The sequence below is a fragment of the Mesoplodon densirostris genome, chromosome 13, assembly GCF_025265405.1.
Source record: "Mesoplodon densirostris isolate mMesDen1 chromosome 13, mMesDen1 primary haplotype, whole genome shotgun sequence".
In the NCBI taxonomy this organism is placed as follows: Eukaryota; Metazoa; Chordata; class Mammalia; order Artiodactyla; family Ziphiidae; genus Mesoplodon; species Mesoplodon densirostris.
In genome coordinates, this window is record NC_082673.1 from 7,082,748 (window position 1) to 7,100,390 (window position 17,643).

The 17,643-nt window shown below is 35.2% G+C and overlaps 1 protein-coding gene across 1 annotated transcript; it reads right to left on the bottom strand.

The window, feature by feature from the left end:
• Window positions 1-4,252: 4,252 nt before the first annotated feature.
• On the bottom strand, window positions 4,253-5,583 carry LOC132500796 (uncharacterized protein NKAPD1). Its single transcript, XM_060116078.1, has one exon. It carries the CDS (start codon window positions 5,532-5,534, stop codon window positions 4,656-4,658), a length of 879 nt encoding a protein of 292 aa, XP_059972061.1. The 5' UTR covers window positions 5,535-5,583; the 3' UTR covers window positions 4,253-4,655.
• Between the last annotated feature and the right edge of the window lie 12,060 nt (window positions 5,584-17,643).

The following is a 17,643-nucleotide window of genomic DNA, read 5'->3' on the forward strand; positions in this document are numbered from 1 at the left end:
CCCTGGAGGAAGCTTCACATATATGAAATATATTCACAAGCCCAACAAAAGATCTTGGTGGAACTGGACACCAGTAGCCCTCATTAATGGCCAGTAGGGTAGTGCATCATTTTATTATCTTTCCCTAGCTCATTCTTACTCCCTGAGACCACTTCTCAGATATACTACCTGCATGGAAGCCTTTCAGATTCTGACACCAAAATACAGTAATGTGGGCAGGGTGTGGGGAGGGTTTTTGGCTGCTAGAGGAGGTGCCTGAATAACTACATAAACACTATTGCTTTGACCCTGGAACATAATTTTATGTTGTATTCCCAGACCCAATCAGAAGAATGCTGTGTTTAGTATTGATTCTTTATTCCTCCTTTGACTTTTATCTTTTGTTTAGAAATAGATGTCATTTTCTTGCTTGCATAGTTATAAACTTTTTTTTTTTACTTTACACAGATTATTTAGTCTCATACTCAAAATCCCAAAAGATAAAACTATGGAAGATAGAGAATGTCCAAAATTCCAGCTGCTAGAATGACTGAATGGCTTTAAATATGAGCATAAGGAATGTGAGACTTAACCCTATGTAATGGGGAACCACCTAATGTTTTTCAGGAGTGGAGTAATTTGTTAGTAGTCTCACTTAATCAGATTAACCTGCTAGTGATGCTGAAGGTGAGTTGATTTCATGACACTGTAAATACAGAATCACCTAACTGGACTTAAATGATGGACCTTCTAATTTCTGTTCCAGTTTCTGGATGCAACTCAATATGATATATAATCTAATATCATATCCAATTTAAAGATACTATAAATATTTAGTTAAATGTTCCTTTGGCTTGTGCATAATTTTTATATCTTTTGTTTATGTAACACAAATTTGTCCGCTGTGTTTGTGTCTTTATTTTTTACTAAATTAAACTTACCAAGCAGAGAATCTCTTTGTATAATATTTAATCAGTTAGCTTACACAGAGGGCTAACAGTATTGTAATAATTATAGTATTTGTAATAATAATGTTGTTTTAATGTATACTGAATCACTTTTGCATTTAGGCTTGTTGCTTAAAATTCAAATGCCAAATTATATTAGGAACTTCAATAAGCAAACATTATTCTATCATAATTTTTAAATAGATCCTTTCACTTTCCGAGTCTTAAGGGCTAGGATGCTAAGCCTTGTATGCTAAATATTGTATTCTGTACTCTATTTAGACTTTGATTTTGATTTAAAATTCAAAATCACTTCCATCATTTCTATCCTTGTGAGTGTGTGCCTGTGGGGATATTAAAATAGAGAAAGAGCTACTTGGAGAGATGAAATGATTGAATTTGACGCCTAAGGCCAGAAACCTCATTTTGCTTATGTTAATATGTAGAACTTTCTGCACTCCAATTCATGGCTAGTAAAAGCTTTTTCTTGATTTTGTAAAATTCAGCATTGTATATCCCGGTTGAGAACCTTATTTCTTTTGTTGCAAATAGTGCTAGCAACCAATCTCAATCTACTTTCCATTAGCATAGCTCAATTATAAAGTGTTTATGCAAGGTTATTGAAAATCTAAACCTATATGTTGCTTTCCCTAACGCCAGTTTATTTAAGATTGCAGGTTGAAGCTACTGTAATCTTAGGTAAATCAATAATTAACTTAGCACAGAGATGTAATACAGAGATGAAATCATAACACCTAGGAGGAATTTTTAAAGAAGTATTTTAATAAATATCTAGCAGTATATAATCCTTTTCAAAAAAGTGCAAATATCTCAGTGCCCCACTATGAGAGGGTAACATTAAGTCAACAACTTTTGTTAATATTATCTTTAAATTAAATAGTTAATTTATCCACCTCAACAAATCTTTACTGGACACCAACTTCTTGGCATTCCAAGGTGAATAATACAGTGTCTCAGACCTAGGTGATCTCAGAGCATAAGGTGGGATTGGAAGAAGAGAGGAGAAATTTACAAATATACAAATGTAGCTTGAAATAGTAAATCACTTACAAATGATTATAAAAATACAGAGGATAGACTAAATGCCTGAGTAAATCATAAACAAAGCTTTCCAAAGAGAAAAGACACACCTGGAAGAGTCTACAAGCAGAGAATTAGAGCCATATCATCACAGGCAGAAAGAGAAGAGTGTGTGCATAGGCTAAGATTCTTGACAAAGTATGTCATGTTTTATTTACTTGTGTTCAGATGTTCATAGCAGCTTTATTCATGATAGCCAGAAACAAGAAACAACCCAAATGTCCATCAGCTGGTTAAAAAAGAGTAGTAGATGCATGGATTGGAATATTACTCAGAAATAAAAAGGAAAAGCTATTGATACAGTCAACAACATAAATTAATCTCTAAAGCATGATTCTATGTGAAAGAAGTCATATACACAAACCTATCTATTTTTTGTTTCCATTTATGTAACATTCTGGAATAGGCCAAACTATAAAGACAATAAACAGTTCAGTAGTTGTCAGGAGTTGGTGAGGGGACTACGTGGAAAGGGGCACAAGGGAAATGTATAGAGTACTGTATGGAACTTTTCTATGTTGTGATTATGGTGGTGAGTATACAATGGGATACATTTATCAAAATTCATCAAAGTATACACTTAGATGAAAATTTTATTATATGTAGATTTTACCTAAATAAAGCTGACTTAAAATTAATTTAGGCTGAAATTTTGTAAAATTCTTCTAAATCTATAGCACAGGGAGCTCAGCTTAGTGCTCTGTGAGGACCCAGATGGGTGGGATGTGGGGGTGGGAGGGAGGTCCAAAAGGGAGTGTATATAGGGATACATAGAGCTGATTCACTTGATTGTACAGCAGAAACTAACACAACATTGTAAAGCAATTTTACTCCAGTAAAAACAAAGTAAACCACAACAATATTTGTACATAACAATTCCCATGGGTTTTGACTTTTTATGTATCTTCTGTGGTCCTTTTCAGGAAATATTATGGAAAATATTTTAATTAAAGAGAACAGACATTGACTATTTATTTTCTTTATGTTAGAAAATAGGCATTTTCGGTTCCTTCTCTTATTTTTCACTTCTATCTGGATCCAAATAAATGAATATACAGTGTTTTTGTGTTTTCAAACACTTGGAACTCCTTTTCAGATATGTGAGTAGGATATTAGGTTTTAACATAAGGTATCTCGATTACATGGGATTTATTTTTTTTGCTAGAAGAAACCTTGATCATCAAATAGTTCCAAATTTTCATTTTGTAGGAACTTGAAATCCAGTTAAAGTATTCAAAGGCATATTGTTAGTTACTTGAGTAGCTCAGTCTAAGATTCAGGTCTGCAATGTTTCCTTTTTGACAATATTTTTCTTGTATTCTTTCATCAAACATGTCTATTTTTGTCAAGAAATGTAGTGGACTCCCCTTCCTCCTTTTATCTATCTATCTATCAATCTATTGATCTATCTATTTATCTATCTATCTATCATCTATCTATCTACCATCTACTTCCAATTGGGATGAAATTCACATAGCATAAAATTAACCAAAGTGAGTGGACTTTTAAACCTTTTTGATTTGGGTTAATGTCTACAACAGTCAATTTGGTTTTGGCCTTTTCCATTCATGATATGGTTCTGAAGTGAGAAAGGTTGCTTTGAGCTTCATAGATATCCATTAAGCATCCTCTTTTGTGTGTGTCCTTCTGGTCTGGGACCTTCAGAATAAACTTTTAGGTCCAGAATCCAAGTCTCTCTTCCTATCGCTTCTTTTGGATAGCCTTTCGAGGTCAATATACCATGTAGTGACCTTTCCCCACATCCTGACATTCAGAATGGTCTTACCTTCTTTGCGCAAATTATCTAAATTCTCAGCTTCGTGTAGGTAAGGTTATTGAATAACCAATTCCTAACTCCTGTAAAGGTATAAGAGAGGCTAGAGTGTGTGCTTCCTAACTGCTTGCTGCTTAACCATTCCCTTTCATTTGAAACTATAAGCACTTTTTAGTAGTGGAGAGAGATTGACAATCTGTGGATTCTGGCTAACCCTGAAATGTTGACTTACTCTCTGCATTCAAGAGTTAGTGCCTGTTTAGGCTGAGCACTTTTTATGCCAAAACATCTCTTGGATTCCCTGGATTTATAAATAAGACTTGGGTAGTTCACTTGGGGACCTTGGGTAGTTCACTTGGGGACCTTCCCTGACACTCTCCAGAGCTGAATGTGCTTGTTTTCTTCTGTAGGACTTGAAGTATTGATAAGGTTTTTTTTTTTTTTTTCCCTTATCATACCATTGTATACAGCACTAGTTCCAATCCATCTGACCCCCGTCCTTGCTTTCCCCAAATTCAACATTCCAATTGGTATACCCAGGTCATTACTGGATTCAGCTTTCCGGGTCCTTTAATTTACTGCATATGCACTCTATGCTAAATGTGATTAATCACAAAAAATAATCTCTTCAAGAAACCTTCATACCAAAATAACCGATTCCCTATTAACAATAAGAGGATCAAGTTTAACAGGCCAAAATAGAAGACAAGAAGTCTGTCAGAATGTATATAGATGGCACAGGACAACTCTGACCTCAGGCCCCCTGTGCTGAGCAATAGAGTCACTGGCAAATCCCCAAGGTGTAAGAGCTGTAAATATCCAGAGTCATGCAAGGAAACGTGTTTCTTTCTCATTTAGTCATCCTCTGAACTCTCAGCAGACCTCTCATCTGTAGCCACTTTCCAATTTGTGCGTTTGTTTGTCCTCTCCTGTATTTCACTGTTGACTACAGGGATGTGGGCTTTTTTATCTCTCTTTTTCCTTTTGGTTTTCTTACTGTCTCTTTCCTCACTTTCCTCAGAACTGCTGGATGCAGAATCATCTGACTGGGAAGTGTCACACTCCACCTCTAAGAATAAAGCAGATTTCTTGAGAGATTTCTTCCTGGATTTTTTCTTGCGCTTATGTGATTGTTTCCTTTTCCTGGTACTAGAAGCCCCAGTTTCTTCTGAGAACTCACTTGAGGAATCTGCTGTTATATCTGTGGCTTCCTTTTTGCTTTTCTTCTGTTTTTTGTGTGACTTTTTTTTCTGCTTTTTTTTGTGGGATTTCTTTGACTTCTTGTGTTTGTGAGATTCATGGGTAGATGATTTTACCTGGGGAGATGTTTTCTTCCCATTGGTAATATCTTGCTGATCACTGTCTGTTTCAAATTCTTCAGGGTATAACTCTTTATATCCACTGTGACCCCATCTGTCTGGCATGTTAGCTTCATAATCATGTAACTTCTTGTTCCAGGATTTAGCCTTAAGAAAATCATCATCCAGTGCCCCAGAAATTTCACTCTTTGGCCTCCAGTAGTCTCTTTGACTTTCTTCATCAAAACCATCACTACGCATCCGGCTTGAACTGCTGGGTAACATTTTCCTTTTCGTCCCCCGGTACACATCTTCCATCTGTTTCTCCAGCTCTCTTATTTTCCACATATCTGATTCCTCCTGAATCTTATTGTGAGCATCTGTGTGCCGGATGACGTTCCTCAGGAGGACTTTCCCCAAGGGAACTCGGGACATTCTTCAATCGTGCGCCGCGGCCTCGCGTGGCGGGGGTGGGGGAGGAAGCGGTCTGTCATTGATAAGGTTTTGATTTAGAGGTGTGAAAGAATGGTCCCCAGTTGACTATGCCCTCAGGCTGAATTGGATCTGGAGAAATAAACAAGTGATCTTTCCAACTGCTGGCAGCAGAGAACCTAAGTTACCCTTTCTCAGGAGCAAAGGTCAAGAGGGGTTCATATTCATTAATTCAATGGAAACCCGAACCTCAGTTTAGGAGTTAGAAAATTCACACTCACAAAAAAGTACAACTCTCTAATCTTTACATCCATGTCAGTCTCATTTGTTCCAACTGACAATGAGCTATCAAATTTTGTGGCAAGCTATAAACTTGTTGAGTCATTAGCCTGCCTGGTTAATGGAGGAAAAATAAATTCCTGTTCCTGCATAATGACACTTATTCACTGTAGACATATGCATCACTGGGAAATGATAAAACCTCATCCTTCATAATGAAGTTCTGGGCTGACAAAGAGGAAAATATAGTGTCGTGGGACAACTATGAATATAAAACAAGCTTAATAAAGAAATAGTGACAAATTATATTATGCCAAATGCAATAAAAATGTTACTAACTCATTGGAAATGTCATAAATAATCTAAATAGTTTTTGACTGTCAAGGCTTTGAAAAATATATTCCTTTAAAAATGAGGTGCAGCAGAGATAATTTAATTGCCATGATATTTTGACAAGCTTGGAGATTCCCGTATTCAGCTTATTTGCTAAATTTAGATACTTGTTCAAGTTGAAATGAAGGGAGGAACACAATTAACCAGTTTTGCCATTCTATTGTTGACCTGGCAAGAAAGCTGTGAGTACTCTTAAGCTCCAGGACCACTGCTTTGGTTTCAGATCAATATTTGGTTGATGTTGTAATCAGTTTAGACAAGTGCATCTTCACAAAGTAGGCGAAGTCTCAGATTTTGAACTTGAACCCTGAGAAAAGACAATTGTCATACTTACAACATTACCTAATAGTAAGTTGTAGCTTCTGAAAAACCTGTCGCCAGCCCTTCTTAATTAACTTGACTAAGCCTCTGGCTTAGAATTGAAAGACTTACATCCTAGAAGGTAATTCTTTTTCTTCTTCTCATCAAGTATTTGCCACAGAATTATCTACTCTCGTTACTATTGGATATCTTACAAGTTTCTTTATTCTGATTTTACTGGGAAAGGATGTTCTTTCTCAGTCATGTAACCATTCTGCATCGCTAGTTTTCTTTTGTCCTTTTATCTTCTATGTTTTGAGGACTCTTATCTGATGCTTAGAGGAGCAGCTAAGAAGTAGAGACATGACTTCAGCATCTATGATATTTTGAAAAGCATTTTTCTTTTATTACCAGTTCATTAGAAGAGGCAACAGCTGTGCATCCTGCTTGGAACTGACAAGGATAGGGATCCCTAGCCCCACCAAAACAAGAGTTAAACTAAGCCTGTCTTTTCATGCTCTTCTAAATGAAGAAAATAGAGTAAAGAAGAAAAGAATCACCATTCAGTTCATGGTACAGTACCTTCTATCAAATCTCTATCTTAGTGTACTCTGTAATTAAAAATTTGACTTATATAGGAGCTGTTCCTTTCCAGGATGAAGTTGAGGGTTGAGTGTTGAACACTTTGCATTCCACAGCAGAAGTTCCACTGCTCAATCAATCACAGGTTTCTTTCCCACCAAACCTTCTCTACATTGCCCTCCACACAGCTATAGCCAATTCATTGGACTTGGTGTGTAAGATGTGACCAATTTGCCGTTTGGCTCTTGAGGGTAGATTACACTCCCAAGTCATGTATAATCTTTAATTTCCTTTGAAATCCTGGGTTGGCTTTGATATATATACATATATATATACATATGTATCTCATTTTGAATTTTTTGAAAGTTGATACATATTTCCCAAAGAATAATTTAATTTCTCTTGTTGAAATTCCCTCACTTGTTTTTAGTGCTCCTAAAGCTATTTCTAGAGTTATTGATCATATTCCCATAATTTTCCTGAACCATTGTCATTGACAACTCAATCTTCATGCTTTTATCTTTGTACAAGCTCAGAAATAACTCTGGATCAACTCATTAAAAATAATTGATACATCAAGATTTTTTGATGCTCTGATTATCACTTCAGCTATTTCTTCAATGTGAAGAATTAAATTTAAAACTTGTGTTTTGCAAGACACTGCTAAAAGAATGAAGAGGCAGCCACAGACTGGGAGAAAATATTTGTAAACCATGTACCTGATAAAGGACTTGTATCCCAAATATACAAACTACTCTTAAACTCAACAATAAGAAAACAAAACAAAAAAAAGTTTAAAACATGGGCAAAATATCTGAATAAATACCTCACCAGAAAGTTATACACCTAGCAAATAAACACACAAAAATGTGCTCAACATCATTTTTCATTAGGGAATTGTAAATGAAAAGAACAAGATACCACTATACATCTATTAGAATGGTCAAAATCCAAAGCTCAATACCAAATGCTGGTGAGGATGCAGAGCAAAAAAAACTACTTTTGTTCATTGTTGGTGGGAATGCCAAATGCTACAGCCACTTTGAAAGACAGTTTGTCAGTCTCTTACAAAACATAGTCTTAGCGTACAATTCAGCAATCGCACTCTTAGGTATTTACCCAACAGTGTTGAAAATCTATGTCCACACAGAAACCTGTGCACCGGGTGTTTAAAGCAGCTATTTTATTCATAACTTCACAATGTGGAAGGAACCAAGATGTTCTTCAGTAGGTGGTTGGATAAACAAACTGTGGCACATCCATACGGTAGAATATTATTCAGTGGTAAAAAAGAAATGAACTATTGAGCCATGAAAAGACATGGAAGAACTGTAAGCACGTATTGCTAGGTGAAAGAAGCCAGACAGAAAATGTTACATACCACATGATTTTAACTAAATAATATTCTGGGAAAAACAAATCTATGGAGACAGTAAAAAGATCAGTGGTTGCCAAGGGTTATGGGGGAGAAAAGGAGGGATGCATAGGTGAAATTCAGGGGATTTTTAAGATGAATAAAATTATTCTGTATGATACTGTAATGATAGATAGTTATGGATTTGTCAAAACCCATAGAAATGTAGAGTGAACCCTAATATAAACTGTGGACTTTGGTTAAAAATAACATAAATTCACCAATTATAACAAATTGATGACAAAGTTGCCATACTAATGCAATAGTGGACACGTGTGTAGTGGGTGGGGAGAGAGGGTGAGGGGAACTCTCTGTACATTCTTCTCAATCTTTCTGTAAACTTAGAATTGCTCTAAAAAATAAAGTCTATTAAAACAACAACCTCCCCCCAAAATTGATATACTGTTTTCTTGATGCCATGATTATTATTTCAACTATTTCTCCAACGTGGTTTATTTTATTCTTATTCATCTAGTCCATCTTGACTTACTTTAAATTGTAAATTTATATGCACAAAACCATATATTTTTAGTGTTGCTAAATATTGTTTATGTATCGTTCTTCTAGGGTCCAACAACTTTGATGCTAATTACTTATAGTTTTTCGTATGCAGTACACAATTGTGACAATACAACTTTGATACATAAAATATTAAAGAATATGCAATCAGAGAATATCAAGCAACTGTAATTGACTTCACCCTTGAGCTTCTTAATAGATTGAGAATTGTCCTTACTGATTGATGCAAAATGATGTGCCATCATGTGTGATTGATTGGAAATCATTTATATGGAATGCCATGATGAGGACCTGACATCCCAATGAAAGTAGAACTCATGGCCATGTTTACCTTTGCTTCTTGTGTACAAAGTTTGGCCCTCAAGGAAGTCATGAAAATTATAATTCCACATACTATAGAATAAGTGACATAATCATTGTTTGTTGGATAATGATAGCTAACATTTGAGTATATAACATGTCAGGCACTGACAGAGGGCTTGGCATGTATTAATATAAACCATTTAATCTTTACAACAGTACTACAAAGTAGGTGCTTTTATTATTTCCATTTTATAGATGACAAACTAAGTCATGCAAGGTTAAGTAACCTACAAGCTTAAGCCAAATGAAGGGTTAGGGTTAGGGACAGAACTGTGATTTGACCTTAGGCAGACACTCTGGCATTCATACTCTTTTCTATGCTTCTCTTAGTGATAGAAAGTGTGGATGCAAATGGTGAAACTTTGGTTTAAAAAATACACAATCTAGTTTGTCTTCTAACTTTGGACATCTAATGTTCAAAGCATTCCTCAAAACCTAACTTACTGACCCTGCTTTGGTCTTGTGTCTACATAGCAAAGCAGATGGTACTCTTAGCTACTGCCTGACACACAGAGGCTCTGACCCCCTAGAGCACTTTGTCCTAAACTTGCTGGGTGACCCCGTACACTTGCTCTGGACTCTCTCTATGTGTCTCTGTGAACAGGCCCGTCTGAGGGGAGCTACCCTCGTTCCTGCGCTCCTGGAAGAAAAGCAAGATCACAAGCTATTGCTGAGAAAAGCCAGCAAGATTGTGGGGTGGATAGACAAAACCATGGGAACCATGAGTACAAAAAATATAGAAGAAACTACTTACTTATTGGTTGAAGCTACAGTTTTTGGTTAATACTCCTAAAAAAAGATTCACAGTGAATTTTAGTTTGCCAAGTTTATTCTTTGCAAAAAGATAATCTACACTTTTTATAGATTGCTAGTTCTATATTAAACAAACATATCTGGCAGACACCTTTTCATAAGACTGAAAAGACTGAAATTCTTTTTTGTGATAAATTGAAAGAAACAGAAAAACAATTGGGAAAAAATACTGCAACTTTTTTATTGCCTAAAGTTCATGGAATGCTAAATGCAATCTTCTCCCCACTCCCGCAGAATACAAAACCCGCACTGAAATGTGAAGGAGGTGGCCATTCTGAAAAAGGATTAACGATCCTATGAAACCAATGAACAGCACAGTCTTTGTGCAATTATTTTTACTTTCTCCTCTTAAAATGTGTAATGAAGTAAATTTATACATATCAACTCCCTGCAATTTACTTGAATTGAGTTATAAGAATTTTAAATGACAAGAGAGATGCCCAACTATAAAGATACGAATCTATTTTACAGAAGATGGCCATTACCATAAATTTTAAAACTTATGATCACATCCTCTTAAGGATGAGTTTGAAACTAAAAGACAGGAATTTTTCTCTTCTTTTGTGGGTACAGGTATGAGAACGTTTTGAATAATAAAAGAGGTGTTTAGAATGTTAAATGAAAAAGAAATGAGATGATAGCAAGTTGGTGGGTAGAGAAGAAACTGTCCAATCTAAGAGTCTTTCCCTCCTGCTACAAAAGATCCATTCTAGACTTGCCTTGACTATAGTTTTTATTAAAGCAATCATCCTTGATGTTCCTCATACAGGCGACTATACCATTACATCTGATATAATGTGCACTCAGAAGGAATTTTATATGAATTATCTGGGGAGAAAGTGAAATATTGCTTGGAGCATGATAACATATAGAGAAAGGAGAAGCTGATTATCTGATTCCTAAATGGATGTTTGGAATGGTAAAGCGAGTTTTATTTTACTGTATAGTCAGAAACATACTAGGGTTCTTAAAAAAATGTGGAGTTTGAATTACATGACTCATTAGTTATAAAACTGAATTCACTATGGGTAGTAAGGTTCAGACAGATTTTGAGTGGTATAATCCTGAGAACAACTTGGAAAAGAAAAACAGGAAGATAGAAGCTGCATAAAATCAGTAAAACTGTACCAAAAATATAATAATAGTGTTTGCTCTTGATAGAATTATACAAGTACACTGAACAGTTTTTAGAAGCTTGCCATAGCTTATAAAATAATTTCATATAATATACATTTGTTTATATATGAGTATATATATATATATATATATATATATATATATATATATATACATATACATATACTTATAAATTCTCAGTGGACTCATGAAGGAAATTAAAGAATTAATGATAAATGTGTGAGTATGTGGACTACACTTGGGAAAATATTGAGCACAATTATCAGCTTACCTATGTTAAGACTGTATCATATTTGTACATCCGTATTCTGATTATTCCAAAATGCTTTCCAACTTAGCATAATCCATTTTATTCTTGCATAACTGGAAAGTGGAAAACCTGTAACTTGGTCCCATTTCCATGGCCAGTGATTAAAACTTTCCTGGTTGACAGAACGGTAGTCAAAACTTCCTCCTGGCAGCTGCCGGCTCTCTCTCCCTAGGGCATAGAAGTAGTGTGAAAATTTATGCGCCATACCTAAGCTCCCACGATTTACTCATTGCAGGTCTAAGTTCTCTATAACGGCCAACATTTTGGTTCAACAGATGTCAACTCCTGCCTTTCACAACGTGCATTTTCCTGCCTTTCACATGACATGTCAAAATACTTGAATTTGCTGTCATTTACCATTTGACTGCTGACAGCGGCTCAGTTCAGATTGTGGACAGCACAGCTCCTACTAGTGGACTGGCCATCTATCAGACAATATCAAGAGAAAGCAGAGCTCACCCTGGTGGTGGTGGTTGGGTTCCGGTTTCACTAGTTCAGCTTTAAGCTACTTCTCAAGTCTTCTTCAGGGAAGACAACACAGAGTTCAATTTTATGATGTTCCCAGCAATCATGTCCATAAAACAGTGAAGAGTGTTAAATACATTAACTTCAATATCACGAAATGTAAATATCATATGAATAGAATGAAATAGTAGAAGGAAGCAAGTTGCTCTTCAAGACAAGCATTGATGAATCAGTCGAACCACCTCTTTCTTTTTTGCTTCCCTTTTTTTTTTAACCAGACAAAATTATTAGCTAACATATTATATCCTGGACTCCATAGAATTACTTTTACACACTTAAAAAACTGAGGGGATCATATCACACATTTTTACCTGTTTTGACACAAGTGTAAGCTTTTCTGTACAATTCTCACAGAAATCCTAAAGTACGAATACCCACCCTGTATGACATGGTGTCTTACAAAATGATGTATTAAGTAAAACAACTCAATGACTGCTGACAACATTCACAATCTACCTCGTGTTAAAAATTGTTTATGAAATCAGGAAAAGAAAGCACTAGAGATTTTTGCTGTGGTTTCAGAGACCCTGGCGATTTGGCATACCTAATTTGACTGTTACCTTTATTTTTTTCCTTTCCAAAATGTATTCTCACTGGGGTCTGGTGTGACATGTGCAATATCACCTTAATCTCTACATCGCTACGTCTGGCATGAAAACTTTGCTTTTCCAAGAGAAGTAACTACATTGTTATTGGAAACAAAATTACATTCGCTCAAAAAACTGAGACCCACGAGTCTGCCCTGGTTTATCAACTATAGAGGAAAAAATCAGATATCGGTCATTCTGATTTGGAATAAGATTTTTCTGGTAGAGAAAGAGGATTTCGATACGTGACAGAGAAAAATGTGCTACTTGTTAATATTCTTTTATATCGTAGAATAAGTTCTACTAAAAAATATAAAACATTTTTTCTTCATGTATTTGAACAAAATGTTCTAAATTATCTGATGTATTGAAATGTAGTTATCACTTTACAGCAGATCGGAAGGCACACATTACCTGAGTGAGCATCAAAATATGACCAGAGGGATTGTGTTGTATTCCTCTTAGTCTTCTTTTTTTTCTTGGAAGTATAGTTACTTTACAATATTATGTTAGTTTCAGGTGTATAGCATAGTGATTCAGTATATTTTTACAGATTATACTTCATTAAAAGTTATCACAAATAATGGCTATATTTCCCTGTGCTATACAATATATCCTTGTTGCTTCTCTATTTTATACATAGTAGTTTGTATCTCTTAATCCCCTACCCCTATCTTGTTCCTCCCCACTTCCCTCTCCCTACTGGTAACCACTAGTTTGTTTTCTATATCTGTGAGTCTGTCTTGCATATACATTCATTTGTATTATGTTTTAGATTCTACATATAAGTGATATCATACGATATTTTTCTTTATCTGTCTGACTTATTTCACTAAGTATAATATTCTCTAGGTCCATCCATGTTGTTGCAAATGGCAGAATTTCATTCGTTTTTATGGATAAGTAATATTCCATTGCCTGTGTTTATAACACACCACATCTTCCTTATCCATTCATCTCTTGATGGACACTTAGGTTGCTTCCATATTTTCTATTGTAAATAGTGCTGCTCTGAACATTGGGGTGCTTGTATCATTTCAAGTTACTGTTTTCATTTTTTCCATATATATACCAAGGAATGGATTGCTGAATCATATGGCAGTTATATTTTCAGTTTTTTGAGGAAACTCCATGCAGCCTTTCATAGTGGCTATGCCAGTTGCATTCCCACCAACAGTTTTAAGTGTTCCTTTTTCTCCACGTCCTTGCCAACATTGGTTATTTGTAGAATTTTTGACAGCCATCCTGACAGGCACAAGGTGATATTTCATTGTCGTTTTGATTTGAATTTTGCTAATAATTAGCAATGTTGATCATCTTTTCATGTGCCTATTGGCCATCTGTGGATCTTCTTTGGAAAAATATTCAGGTCTTCTGCTCATTTTTTTATTGGATTTTTTCTTTTTTTGATATTGAGTTGTGTAAGCTGTTTATACATTTTGGATATTAACCCCCTGTTGGTCACATAATTTGCAAATATTTTCTCCTGTTCTGTAGGTCTTCTTTTCAATCTGTTGATGGATTTTTTTCGCTGTGCAAAGGCTTTTAAGTTTAACTAGGTCTGGTTTGTTTATTTTTGCTTTTGTTTCTTTTGCCTTAGGAGACAGATCTAAAAAATGTATTGCTATGATTTATGTCAAAGAGTGTTCTGCCTATGTTCTCTTCTAGGTTTTTTCTGTTTTCAGGTCTTACATTGAGGTCTTTAATCCATTTTAAGTTTATTTTTGTATACGGTGTGAGGAAATGTTCTAGTCTCACTGTTTTACAGGTAACTTCCCAAACTTCCCAACATCACTTAACAAAGAGATTGTCTTTTCGCGATTGCATATTCTTGCCTCTTCCTCTTTATGCTCTTGTGTTTCCATATAATGTCAGATATCATTGTTTCTTCTTAAATCTTTTCTCAGTGATTGAAAACACTGCCCTTCTCTCTCTCAGATCTTGGCAGGTGTTGATTCCTCTCTTTGGGGACCTTTTCCTGATTTTCCAGAGTTTCCATATGGCAAACTTCTATAACCTTTACAACAACTTGTCCAAATCCTTCCCGTTATTTCCTATATTCTCTTCTCTCTGTTACCTTTGGAATGTCCAAGTCAGCGTTACTGAACTTAATGGATAATAACATTTGTTTCTGTCTTGGTGTTCCCTCATATACTGTGAGATCCTAAAGAGCACAGACTGTTGTTGACTTTGTTTATTGAGTGCCTGGTGCTGTAGTGTATAACACATTGAGAGGACTTAGTGTTTCTTGATTAATTCCAGGACCACTTGGATCCACTTAAGGCCCCATATTTGGCTATAAACCACACAACGTACTGGGAAGTCATTTGAGGTTTTAGCAATTGGTCAGGATATATAACATGATAAGAAATGGAAATTTTTCTCTGGATTAAAAACTTCCCATATCCCGAGCAGGAACTTTCTTTCTCCAGTGGCCTGCTTCCTTCAGGGAGAAAGGGAAAACCCCTCACTGCTTAACATGTGGTAACTAATGCCAAGTCATGAGGGAGTTCTTAGTAAGTGGATTCTTCAAATAGACTGAATACCACAGTTAGTGACCCACAAAGGCAGATGCATCTCCAGAAATCCAGGATGACTGCCTTTCCTCTTGGATTCTCTGTGGCATGAAACAATTTTCTCTAAAACTTCTACCTTCCTCCCCCACGTTTGTCAAAATCAATTGTTTTGAAGTTAAAAAAGAAACTGAACATGTTCTCCATATTCCAATAGAAAAATCTATGCCACATGGCATAACTTATTAATGGATCTCATTAACACTTCATAATATATTCCTGTGTGCACGTAGGATGTTTAATCATATATATTCCTACCTATGTCAGCTGTTTATAGTGAGACCAAAATGAGAACTGTAATCACAAACAAAGAGCTCATACAATACTATTAATATCACCATTTGATTATTATATTATTTATTATTTATTGAGCTCTAGCCTCTCTGTTGAAGATTAAAGCATAATATTATACAGAAACAAAAAACCCTTCAGCTAATATTCTAACATCTTTACTGCCCAAGACTGAAGCTCCACAGAATTTAGGTCTATTTTGATAATTTACTGAGGGGAAAACTGTCAGACTTGATGTTGATGGTGGAGAAAGGAGCTGAAATTATCTTCTCAGTCTTCCACCATCCACCCTGCTTACTCCTTACCTTTAATTTGGCTCTCAAGACCAGATCCAGATTTTGTAGGACTTTAAGTTTATACAATTTTGGGGTACTTCTTTAAGAAAAAGATGCTGTATTGGTCAGGTCAGATTGCTGTAACAAAATACCACAGACTGGGTAGCTAAAACAACAGAAATGATTTTTTAGTCTTTCATATAACCTTTATTTTATTTTATTTATTTATTTAATTGAAGTATAGTTGGTAACAATGTTGTGTTAGTTTCAGGTGTACAGCAAAGTGATTCAGTTTTTTATATACATATATAATTATATATATAATTTTCAGTTTCTTTTCCCTTATGGATTATTACAAGATATTGAGCATAGTTCCTTGTGCTATACAGTAGGTCCTTGTTGGTTATCTATTTTACATTTAGTAGTGTGTATATAAACAACAGAAATTTTTTTTCTTACAGTCTGGAGGTTGGAAGTCCGAGTCCAAGGTGGCATCAGAGTTGATCTCTGCTGAGACCTTTCTTCCTGTCTTGTAGATGGTCATCTTCTCTCTGTGTCCTCACATGGCCTCTTCTCTGTGTGAATGACAGAGAGAGAGAGAGAGAGAGAGAGAGAGAGAGACAGAGAGAGAGAGAGAGAAGGAACGATATTGAAAGAGGCCTGATGATTTCTATGTTTAATCATGTGAAGCAGACCGATTAGTAAAGGATGTAGCTCAATTTACGTCTTGCACCCACTTATAGACCAGTTATGATACTAGGGGTTGGAGTGCTATGATTATCCTATCCTTCATGGTGTGTCAACTTTTGATGAAACAACTGTGCTTAGGATGGCAGTTTCATACAAGAAAAGTGGTTGTGGTATATGTGGCAGTATCATGGAGAGAAGAAGTTAAATCATGAAAATAATAAGGGGCCTATACAGATGATCATACAAATGTCTACCACACTTTTCCACTAATATCATAACAATATTTCTCCTTTCCTTTTCAGCTTGTACTTACTTTCCTAGTGCTTTTTGCCATATTGCTTTAGATAAATGCATTTTAGATTCAAATATATTTTCAGACAAGTTTGATTAGGATCTCAGTAAAATGATATTTTTAAAAGCATAAGAGATTTTCTTGGCTGGTAAAGAGGAATATTATGTTCATTAAAATGATTACAGTGCAACTTTCAAGTTATCTTACCCCATTGTGCCATCTCTACTTATTTAGCTGTATTGTTTTCAGATTATTTGTTTCAATTTTCCAATTGGCTTGATGAATAAAAGGGAATGTGATATAAAAGCCTTATTTTCCATTACTGAAAAATTTCTATATGATTTTCTTCTTCTTATATCTCTTGATTCCCAGAGAAAAAGAATGGAAACTTATCATAGAATCTTATACAATTTGAAATCAGTTTACTTTTTGTGTTGGACAGAGCATAACATTTACAAACCATATGGATAATATCTAGGTAAGTTAAGACATATCAGCATTGCTTTTATCTGGTAAAATATACACGTTTTCCACCAACTTAGACATTTTTTTAAACATATGTTAGACATAAACATGTGTAACTAATTGTGCCAATTTGGGGATTAATTTTAATTTGCATAACATATTCCAAAACTTCATGGAAAAAACTACAGGACAATTGGGAACCAGTATAGCCTAATTGCTCAAAGAAAACTTATGTTGTTCTTTGGTGGATGAAAATTAATCCACAATTGATTTTTCTTTTTCTTTTCTTTTCTTTTTTTTTTTA

Bases quoted from the DNA above. Each gene is read 5' to 3' on its own strand.
- LOC132500796 (XM_060116078.1), bottom strand. From the start codon at position 5,534: ATGTCCCGAGTTCCCTTGGGGAAAGTCCTCCTGAGGAACGTCATCCGG.